The sequence below is a fragment of the Hoplias malabaricus genome, chromosome 7, assembly GCF_029633855.1.
Source record: "Hoplias malabaricus isolate fHopMal1 chromosome 7, fHopMal1.hap1, whole genome shotgun sequence".
NCBI classification, from domain to species: Eukaryota; Metazoa; Chordata; class Actinopteri; order Characiformes; family Erythrinidae; genus Hoplias; species Hoplias malabaricus.
In genome coordinates this window covers 16,153,278-16,164,409 of record NC_089806.1, presented here as the reverse complement: position 1 = coordinate 16,164,409, position 11,132 = coordinate 16,153,278, and the positions used below count along the sequence as shown (strand labels likewise).

The 11,132-nt window shown below is 37.3% G+C and overlaps 1 protein-coding gene across 1 annotated transcript; it reads right to left on the bottom strand.

The window, feature by feature from the left end:
- Positions 1–7,877: 7,877 nt before the first annotated feature.
- On the bottom strand, positions 7,878–9,562 carry rps29 (ribosomal protein S29). Its single transcript, XM_066676871.1, has 3 exons — positions 9,402–9,562; positions 8,466–8,565; positions 7,878–7,988 (listed from the first exon to the last, which is right to left on the bottom strand). Exons 1-3 carry the CDS (start codon positions 9,461–9,463, stop codon positions 7,980–7,982), a joined length of 171 nt encoding a protein of 56 aa, XP_066532968.1. The 5' UTR covers positions 9,464–9,562; the 3' UTR covers positions 7,878–7,979.
- Between the last annotated feature and the right edge of the window lie 1,570 nt (positions 9,563–11,132).

Genomic DNA, 11,132 nt, shown 5'->3' with positions numbered 1-11,132 from the left:
TCTGTTATATTTTTGTTGATGAGCACAGAACTAAATCTTCCTTCCCATTGGTTTATAAGATGAAATAGTGAAGTAAAACTACTATAAATTAACTCTCAAGTATGATTTATTGTACTCAAAAAAGTACAGTAGCCAGAAAAATGTGTTTAGGTACTGTAATATAAAGTACAATGTCACATTCCACCTCTGAAAATAGCAGCAGCATTAATAACATATTGAGGGCTCATTACATGACTTTTACAAACAAAAAAGGAAAAAAAAAAAAAGTATGTATAGATCTGAGTTGCAATCGAACACCTACTCACTGCATCATCTGTTCTTGAAGCTCCCTTTCACAATGATTGTTCTGTTATAAAAAATCTGGTCATTACCCAGCTTTTAACAAGTAACACCACAGTGTCCAGCAGTAGTACAGTTTCGTTTAGTTCTTTTGTCATTTGAAGTATATGGCCTTTTTAGGAGATATTGATATATAAATGGACTTTTATGGACACTTGACCTTTTCTGAGCTGCTCCTTGCAGATTTCAAGCTAAAAGCACCAAACATTCTTTATAGCTTCAGGCGATTTCAGCTCTGATTAATATTCTTCTTTCATTTTCCTGTGATCTCTCCATGCACACCCTTTATTTGGACTGCTCCAAGTCTCTCTGGAGCCAAGCCATATCCACAGTCCTTTCTAATTCAGTTTGTTGCCTTCTTATTGTTACTGTGCTTCGTTCTTTTCTTCCTTTTATCCGTACAATAGATCCCCCAGCTGTCTTTTAAAAAATATTTGAATAGCTCATTCCCATACAGCTTTGATGTTGGAAAAGTTGAATACAGCATAGTTGTGGGCTATCTTACCTTTTAATGTATTTAGTATGCACACGTCACTTCTTTTCCTTTATTCTTTACATTTCAATATTATGTACTGCTTCTAAATAAATTGTTAAAGTGGTTAAACCTTAAGGGTAAAGAAGCTAAGAGTTTAAGTGTTTAGCATCCAGCGTGCCTCTTATTATCTTTCCATTCTACATATAAAATATGTCTCTTTCAACTTGTACGATTTGCTCTGAAGCCTTAGGTCAACAAATTAACTATAAATCATATACACAGTTGTTCCTATGAAGTAAACCCTGTATAAATGAGTGGAGAAAAAACAAATCCTGTGTTTTTAGTCAGGTGTACTGCATGATACAAGGATGTAATCCAACTATGCTCAGTGGCAGGTGTATAAAAAGCTGTATAAACCTGTATGACCTTGATAAAAGGAATATATATGGCTTTGAAAGAGAATTTGTTCTTGTACCATTGGTAGAAAAAGCTGACAAGAATTTCAGTAGGAATCAGTGGCAATAATTCCAGATGCGGAAGACATTCTATGGAAAAGACATCTGTAAACAGATGATCCATAAACTGAAAAATGACTTGTGCAATACTGTCATACGCATAGAAAAACAGAAGAGAGACATTCCTCAGTTAACCGAGAATGTGAATGGTAGATGTGATCCATCTCTATCAGCAAGAACAGTTCACTCTCATCTACACAGAGATGGATTTCATAGCAACGCTGCAAAGACAAATATTCATTTCAGAATTCAGTGCACAAACCATAGGCATTGATCTACACATACATGGAAATGAGATATATGGTCAGGCATATTCTCAATAAGTGGGTGAATTCATCCGCAGCATAAACTAAGAGCACAGTACAGGTCTGAATGCTTGACCTCTGTGACGAGAGGATCTGCAGTCAGGTGGCTCTGTTATATTGTAGGGGAAGGGGGTCAACTGCAAATCAATACAATTTTCTTCTGACTGAAAACCTTGATCTTGAAAAGAAACCCTTCTATCCTGATGGAAGTGATCTCTTCTAGGATGACAGTGCCTCCATCCATACTTTTCCTAATGACAATTTACCTGTTTTACTTTTAGGTTTTGGGAAAAATCACATCATAGAAATGATAGCTATATATTTCTAAAGGTTTTTATTTATTTCTGCTTTTTATTTCAGACTTCAACACACTTTTTTGTATTTTAATTCAACAGTGTCTCCATCTGTAGGAAATCAGTGGTCAGTAATGTTTAATCCTACAGGTGCAGATGTGACTTCATAACAAGAATACAGTGCAACACGAAGGGATGGTTGACTATGAAAAGGACATAAATCATATTCTATGATCAATTCTATCAATAGTTCTCATCACAGCTGAACACATGTGGAAGGTGCTGGATCCACGTGTTAGACAGTATTCTCAAAAACCATCAATAAATCATTAACTGAGGGATCTTTTGAAAGAAGGTTGTTCCATTCCTTCAGGAATGTCCTAATGTCTTCTCTAATCAAAGTGCACTGAAGATGTTACATTGGTTCATAATGACCCAGCACCTTATTCAAACAGTTCATCTTGGTTTACATATATGTTGTGTTGAAGTGACCGCTCGTGCTTATATCATTCTATAAACAATTCTATGGAAAGCTTCAGTGTAGTCTCTAGTACTGGAACTGAGTGAAAGATGACATTGAGTCGATTATCTGTGAACATTCAGAGCCTTAGGCCTGAATGAGCGTGACTGTTGCAGATGTCATTAGTATGTGTGTGAGAGACTCCCATAGACACCATCTATGTTGACTGAAGTTTACCAGTGACTTTGAGCTTAGTTATGTTTGTGAACAAATCCCAGTCTCCATTATAAAAGCTTCATTATGCACCAGAGTACCCACAACGGTAAACACAGCTAATTTACATTATTTCACTAAGGTGTTAAATGTATGTTATGCCCAAGTATCTCACCCATCACTTGCTGATCTCTCTCTCAGTCTTATGTCTTATTTTGGACCTTTAAAATTTTGTTAAGTCTTTATATTTGTGACTATGTTCCTATATTCAAAATGTTTTATGTGATCTATTTTTATTGCTGCTGAATTTTCATATAGTTCTTATATATATATATATATATATATATATATATATATATATATAATTTTTTTTTTTTTTTTAATGAATACCAAACTTCGTTTTTATTTTTGTATAATTTTCTCTATAATTTTGTTAGTTCATTAAAGGCTATTATGGCCAAAAATTTTAAACACCTGCTAATACCTTTGTAGAACATTGTTGAGGTCAGATACTAACGCTGCATGAGAAATTTGGATCATAAACCACACTTCTCACAAAATGCACTGAATAGTGCTGCATCACACAGAAAGTAAAGCTATGGCTTCACAGTCCAGTACCTGGGAGTTTTATAGATTCTTACCCAAAACTTGGCACTGGGCATGGTGACCTTAGGCTCAAATGCGGCAGCAACTTTTCATGATTTTCTTTTACAGCTATTAAAGCTGAACTGAATATGTGCATGCACTTTAAAGCAGTAGTAAACACTAATCAAAAGGACTTCCTACAAACTTTCAAACACCATGTGAAAAGTCAACATTACTGCAGTCTAGACTGTTAGTTCAGTTTGGACAATATTTTACACAATAAGAATGAACTTATTTTACTGAGAGTTATTGTAGTATATACAATTATAAAAATGTATATTATATATACAATTCTAAATGTTGACGTATATTGCCTCTGACAAAGCAGTACACAAACTTAAGAAGCAATCGGCCGTTTTTTTCCAATGAATCTTCCTCACATTATATAACTGCCACCTACTGATACATACACATACTGACACCTGGAGGTGTAGATGTAACAAGGGTTCTATACTAAACCTATTCTAAACATGGGTACCCCCATACTGAGGAACATTCTGGGTTTAGTGGCTCATCCAGGGACTACACATAAGTAATTTAGTCCTTAATTTCATGTGAGTTACACCTTATAAAATATAAATGCAGAAATCACATGAATAAAATATTTTTATAACAATTTTACACTCGTTCTTGGTCACAAAGATTACGACTTCTAGAACCCTTAAGTAGGGCTTATGTGTTATATTTCAATGGAACCCATCACCATTTACACTGAACACATTCATTCACTTGTGACAAATGCTAAATTTCACATATCTGGATGAGTGGGGGGTATTCCCTAGGTGAGGAGCTGTACTGAGAGCTGTGAAAGGAAGGTCAAAGCTAATCACAAAGTAATGGAGCCAGCTGATTATGTCTGCCTTCCTACTGTGAGAATAGCTTTTAATAAGGAACCTCCACCTTCACCTTCTTATTGTAGCACACATGCCACATCACTAATACTCTCCCACATCCTCCTTCACAGTCATCATTCATGAGCTCAGTTATCAGCTATGCTTTTGTATCATATTACCACTTCAAGTGTGTGTTTTCTGTCAGGGTAAAATAGATAATCTAACACAAAAAAAACATACATTCTGAAGCGTTTTATAAACAACAGGCCAACGTTTCAAATGTTGGACACTTGTGCCATCTAGTGTTTAACTGTAGGGTCACATCTGCATGTAGACTGCTCAATGTATCTGATGGCCTTTTATGTTACAGTGGAAGTAACAAAAAAAATAAAAATTAAATTAAATTAAAACTCTGCATTCAGCAAATTTAAGGTGAACCTACTGTGGAAATAGAAATTAAGCTGTGCCAAAAACTCAGGACTGGTGTTTATATTCCCAGACTAATCCCCCGAAACCTGTACCCGACCTCACTAATGTTCTTGTCACTAAACGCTCTGAAATCCTCACACCTTTGGTGTATTTAGCGTGTGGAAATCCTTACACATTTACTTTAAAGCTCCCCAGAGGAGGCTGTTACTCCAACACATCAACATTGTGTTATGTAATAAAGCATATTATTAGCATTGTGTTCGTCTGAGAGAGGGGAGGTGCAACTGAGAGTAAATTACCTTTTCTTCCTGCTGATGAAGAAGGAGAGGGAAAAAACCCATAAAACCTTAATGTTTTCCACTCTTTTTTGTAACCCAGTAGTAATTAATATTAGTAATAGTTTGTGGTTTGCAGAAGAAAATATAAAGTAGGCTATCAGGCAGTTTTTTTCAACAGTAAACCTTAGGCCAATTCCCACTAGGAAACAAAACCATTGTTTAATTCGAAAGGCTTTAACGGTCTTCTTTGAATGTTTATATGATATCAGCGCTATTGTTTTATTGGCCCCTGCTCTGTCATTAAGAATAAAGCAGACTAGAAAGCCATTTGATCTCACAAGAATTGTACTTAAATTCTGTTAAAATGTACTTTATTTTATGCAGGTACAATAACTTATTGCTCCTTTAAACATTGAATCAAAGGTATTGTTGATCTAATAGTCTCTGTAAACACTCATACAGTAATGTCATATCATGGATGTCCTTGACTGATTCACAAATATCACCTCCCCCTTTTCAGGATGTACAGGTTCACCTCAGTAAATTAGATTATCATTCAATTCAAAAAGTGAAACTGATTATATAAATTCATTACAAACATAGCGTTTATTTCTTTTAATGTTGATAATAATGGCTTATAGCCAATGAAAAGCCAAAAGTCATTATCTCAGAAAATTAGAATAATCAACACAAAACACCTGCCTAAGCCTTTAAAATAGTCCCTTAGTCTGGTTCAGTGGGCTACGCAATAATGGGGAAGACTGCTGACTTGACAGATGTCCAGAGAACAGTCATGGACACCCTCCTGCTGTGTCCTAGCATATTAATGAGTTGAGTGGAAGGAAAAGTGTGATAGAAAAAGGTGCACAGGCAACAGGGATAACCTCAGCCTTGAAAGGGTTGTCAAGAAAAGGCCATTCAAAAATTTGGGGAAGATTCACAAGGAGTGGACTGCTGCTGGAGTCAGTGCTTCAACACACAGGCGTATCCAGGACATGGGCCACAACTGTCGCATTCCTTGTGACAATCCACTCATGACCCAGAGACGGCAGAACCTTCTTACCTGGGCCAAGGAGAAAACGCACTGGACTGTTGCTCAGCGTCCAAAGTCTTGTTTTCAGATGAAAGTATATTGTTGCATTTAATTTGGAAATCAAGAGTCTGGAGGAAGAGTGGAGAGGCACACAATCCAAGCTGCTGGAGTCTAGTGTGTTGTCCACTGTTATATCAAGTCCAGAGTCTGCGCAGCTGTCTGAGAGAAAATATTTTCAGCACCTCCTACTTAACTCTGTTGAGACTTTATGGTGATGCAGATTTCATTTTTGAGCAGGACATGGCACCTGTCCACACTGGCAAATGTATCAATACTTGGTTTAATAACCAAAGCATCACTGTGCTTGATTGGCCAGCAAACTCACCTGAGAATCTATGGGGTATCGTTAAGAGAAGGATGAGACAACAGACCCAACAATGCACACGAGGTGAAGGCCACAATCAAAGCAATCTGGGCTTCCATAACACCTCAGCAACGCCACAGGCTGAATGCCTTCATGCCACGCTGCATTGATGCAGTAACTCATGCAAAAGGAGTCCCAGCCAAGTATTGAGAGCATATACTGTACATATTTTCAGTAGGCCAACATTTCTGTATTTAAAATCTTTTTTTTTTAATTGCTCGTATTATATTCTAATTCTGAGATGACTTTAGTGTATTAAAATACACTTCAAATCGATCACTGTTTGCAATGAATTTGAGTTTCACTTTTTGAATTGATACACTGAAACAAATTAACTATAATATTCTAATTTATTGAGATGCACCTGTATTTCTAGCTTTCCTTGTCTCTTAACCTCTTAAAACCTTTTTTATTTCTGGGGCAGTAGTTGTTTCATCTACATGAATAGAAATACTTTAGGGGGGAAAAAAATCCCTTTTAACCTTTACAATTATTCTTTATAATGTGTGGAATTTGTTCCTATTAAAGACAAACCATCACGCTGATGTGTAAAATCTCATTAAAATCAAAGCTGTGGTTTATGGTTATTGCACAATAACCATGAAAAACAACTGCTCCTTGCTACCCATGTAGCACACAAATTAATTTTAAAAAATAAAAAAATCCCCCCCACTCTACTACCGGTAACTGGTGCACTATATGCAGTGGGCGCTAGTGCCATCTGGATAGTATTATTCGGATGTGGAAGCATTTATTTCATGACCTATCCAGCCAAAGAGGCAGTACACACTGCTGCAGGACAAACTATTCTGAAACTAATGCTTAGATTGAATGGACTTAAATCACATCAGCTCAAATTCTTATGCATTATCCAGTAGCATAAAATAAATTAATTTTAAAACTGCACTATCATAATCATATCTAATATAGACCTAAACATATGCTTTAGGAATAGACAGAAAGTATTAATGGCAGGATGTAGCTGTTGAAACAGTAATTGAAACCATTACTTTATGATCGATGCAGCCATTTGAGATTCGGCCAGCGAGACAGTACTCATTTTCCTGATCAGGCTAAAACTGTTGACTATATTTCATTCTAATTACTGATGTATTTTGCGGCATAAAACGGGCTCTGCATTTTAAAAATGCACTTGCAGGAAAAGTTTTTCAAATCAGTTTTATATGTATATTGAAATTAGAGCCATGGATTATATGCATCTACCTTTAAGTTCAACATTGGGAAACTGATTTGTGAAGGGAAAGCTTAAGTCCAATTTGCCAGTTGCAAGAGCGGTCTGTCCTACCCCAGTTCATACAGTCCAGTTTTTTTTTTGTTTTTTTTTTAAAGCAGCTCATGCTGCAAATTGACAGACTAGCTCAAAAAGCAGAAGACCCCAAAACAAGTCAAACCAATGTTTAAAAGGATACATTTATGAAAACACAAATGTAATAAATGCTAATTTATGAACCATTAAAACTAGGTAAACCCAAATACCCCAGGAAGCAATTTAAACTTAGAAAACAACTAAACCTTAAGTCACCAGACAGCATATGACCAAATTAATTTATGATAGCAATTACACATTCAAACAAACTTGAGAACCTACAAGTCACCAGGCAAAAACACAACCACTTTAACCAGAAAAAAAGCGTTTATTTGTCATTGCAAAGTAACTTCTTCGACTGCCTGGGAGGATGTTGTTCCCACACGGCTGAAGCTCAGCAATCCACCCTCTTAATCCAGCTGGAATAAATTAATATAAAACAAGATTAGAAAACACAAAACCCCAGGCAATTTTTAAACACCAAACAAAAACAGGATCTCAACTAACAAGCTGAGGAAAAATGCAAATCCTCTCAAATTTGACACCCAATTCCTTTTAAGAATAAAACCCAAAGTCTAACCATCCATACTGAGACAGCTTTTCAGTTTAATAGCACTCAATTTTTTGTTAAGCCTATTTAGCTTGTTAGCCCTTATTCCTTGATGTTATATTCATGACTCCCTCGGTGCCCTGTTTTTTGAATCGAAATCCAATACACCCAGGTTGTTTCATTTTTCATTTTCAGCTGTACTGAAGTTCATGCACTGTGCTGTTCACATACTGAATAAGCTCGAAAAGGTATGCTAATTACTTAATTGTAAAAGAATCGATGTTTCAGAAAACCCCACATTAGTTATAAACCAAGCCTCCAAACACCCCACAGAGGAAATACTTGCCTTCACAAAGCCGATGTCTTTTGCGTATTGTCTGAAGCACTGACGGCACATGTTGAGTCCGTATTTGCGGATCAGACCATGTCTGTTTGAACACACGCGGCTGTGGAAAGAGAAGGATTACATTACTGTTGTATGTAGTATCCGTGTAAACAAAGATAGGGGGGAGGCATACGCTTCCAGAACTGTCTTAACGTTACCAACCAACGGCCATTATTTGGCACGGACCTAAATTACCGGTAATACTTAAAGTTAATTGAGATTTAATGTATGGCATTGTACAGTTTGAGTTGTTTACATTGTCCAAGTCTTTCACTGGTTAAAGCCAAGTAAACCTAAAATATGTAGCAGTGAAATGCTGAAACTTAGTAAAGGGGTATTTTAAAAGTTTTTTGTTCGTTTCCTAGACGTTCATATTTAGCTATGTTTAAACCCAGTCGCCAAACAGCTAAAGTACAACACTTTGTTTTAGCCAGCTTCCCGGGTAACAAACCTGAAGCCATTTGTCTTTGTTCTGGAATATTAATTTAAATTTTCGATTAAGTCTTAAACACGCATCCCAAATGAAACAACTGAAAACGCCTTAACTGATGTTGGCCTCTCGTTCGAATTTTCTTTTCCACCTTAAACTGTGTATAAGTTAAACAGGCACCATTTAAATAGAAAAACGAACAATTGACAAATTTGCCAGTAACTCTAAGCCTAACGTACAAGCACAAAGCCCCTCGTTATATCAACCACTTCTCTTGTGATTCGGCGTTGAGCCGCTGGGTGTAAAGCTGCTGAGCCCTAGCCGAGTCCGCCATGTTAGTCAGGTACTACATCCATGCGGTCTAGAAGATTCGCGCCGCTAAACAGAGTGAAGTACAATCACGCCGCGGAACGCTCTCAGCCCCGAAGAGCAGTGGTACAGAGGTACTGTATGGTGTCGCTACTGACCAGGATCGCGATCCCTGGCCGAACTTTCTCGGGTGACTCCAGTAGAGCTGCTGGTGGCCCATCTTCTCTTTCTCACTCGGGATGGCGAAAAGGAAGAGCCTTCCCCACGCATGCGCGAATAAACCACTCTTCTTCTGCGCTTCAGTCAGTGGTTTTGCTCTCGGTGCTGCGACCGTCGCCCTCTGTCGGTCAAGGCAGATTATTCGCTCACATTCATCAGTTAGCGACAAAGGATATACACGGATAAGCTAGAAAACTACATTATCTCAGTGATCTACACTCACTGTCTACGTTTCAGCTCCAATTACCAACAATCTGTTGTTTTTCATAATTTATTAGCCCCCTTCACCCTGGTCTTCAAAGGTCAGGACCTCCACAGGACCACCAGAGTGTATGAATTAAGTGATGACATTCCACAAGACACATGCCACACACAACTGTCACAGTGCTGGATCAGTGCTGAGAATGATCCACCACAAATATACCTGCAAAGCTATGGTCCTGTTGAGTCTGTGATGACTGAAGAATAGGATGAAAGGAGGCTACTGTCAATAGCATTATTATGCTCATCATGATGCAGGGGTCATCATGCTCAAGGCCAAGGAAAGAATTATCATGATTTAATGTAAATAAATGTAATGATTAATTCTCAGTTAATGTAGAATATCCTGTTGTTTCATGGCTAAATGAGGTGTCAATTTATTGGCTGATGGACATTTATTTATGTGTTAAAGGGTCATTAATTCATCATATTTCTGCCTCTGCAGAGCTGGTCCCAGTGTGGTGACAGTTTAGGTCTGGCAAGGGGCTCTAGGGCCCTTGTAATTAGGATATACATTTAGTTAGTTAGTTAGTTAGTTGGTTAGTTATTTGTTTATTGTTGGGTTATTATTGTCCTTAATCCTATTGTTTTCTGTGAATTTTGCTTGTCTCTGCTGAACAGTCAGGCTCACTCATGGTTCACTCACGTAACTCTGATGCTGCACTCCCTTCATTGGCTCCCTGTAGCTGCCACATTTTTAAAACTTTGATGCTGCCTACAAAGCCAAGAATGGACTAGCCCCTGCCTACTTTCTGGAAATGGACAAAAGCTGATCTTTGTCTCAACCCCAACTTGACCCACCATCCTTCTAGATGCATTGATGACAAGTGTGGCTCTCAGTGTGTGGAATAAACTCCACTGGACATCAATGTATATACAACAGATGCTCTCATGGTCTTAAAATACTGATGGAAGACACATCTTTTTCTAAACAATTCTATTGCACTTTGTACTTAACCCTTTAACTTCTTTCTATGTGTGAAACACTGGTATAAACACTGAATAGTTAACGTTTGGAATTGTGCTCACTGCTGTTTTTAATTATTATCAATTTTGTTTTCTTTCCTATCAGCACTGGCCCTCTTTTGGCAGGGTCTGAGATAAAGGCTATTTTGGACTTCAACCTATTTGTTGAATGCTATGATCTATCTCTTGCTACAAATGTAAATAATCAAACAAACATACAAGATGTGTCTTCTGAAACTGCTCAAAAGAAAAAAATATTAACGAAATCTGTTTTTTATTGATGTCAGTGAATATCTGTTTCTGAAATATTACACATATACAGTTAATTTACTGGGCCTAACTTTTACACTAAAACAACACAGAAAATGACTAAAACAATCTCACAGATAATGCCAGTACCATTCCAGACATACCCCCAACCCACATGCATCAGCATTACTGTC

Excerpts from the sequence above, each read along its gene's own strand:
- rps29 (XM_066676871.1), bottom strand. The coding sequence starts at position 9,463 with ATGGGCCACCAGCAGCTCTACTGGAGTCACCCGAGAAAGTTCGGCCAG. Across the intron at positions 8,566-9,401 it reads GGCCAGGGATCGCGATCCTG|CCGCGTGTGTTCAAACAGAC; the intron begins GTCAGTAGCGAC and ends CTCTTTCCACAG.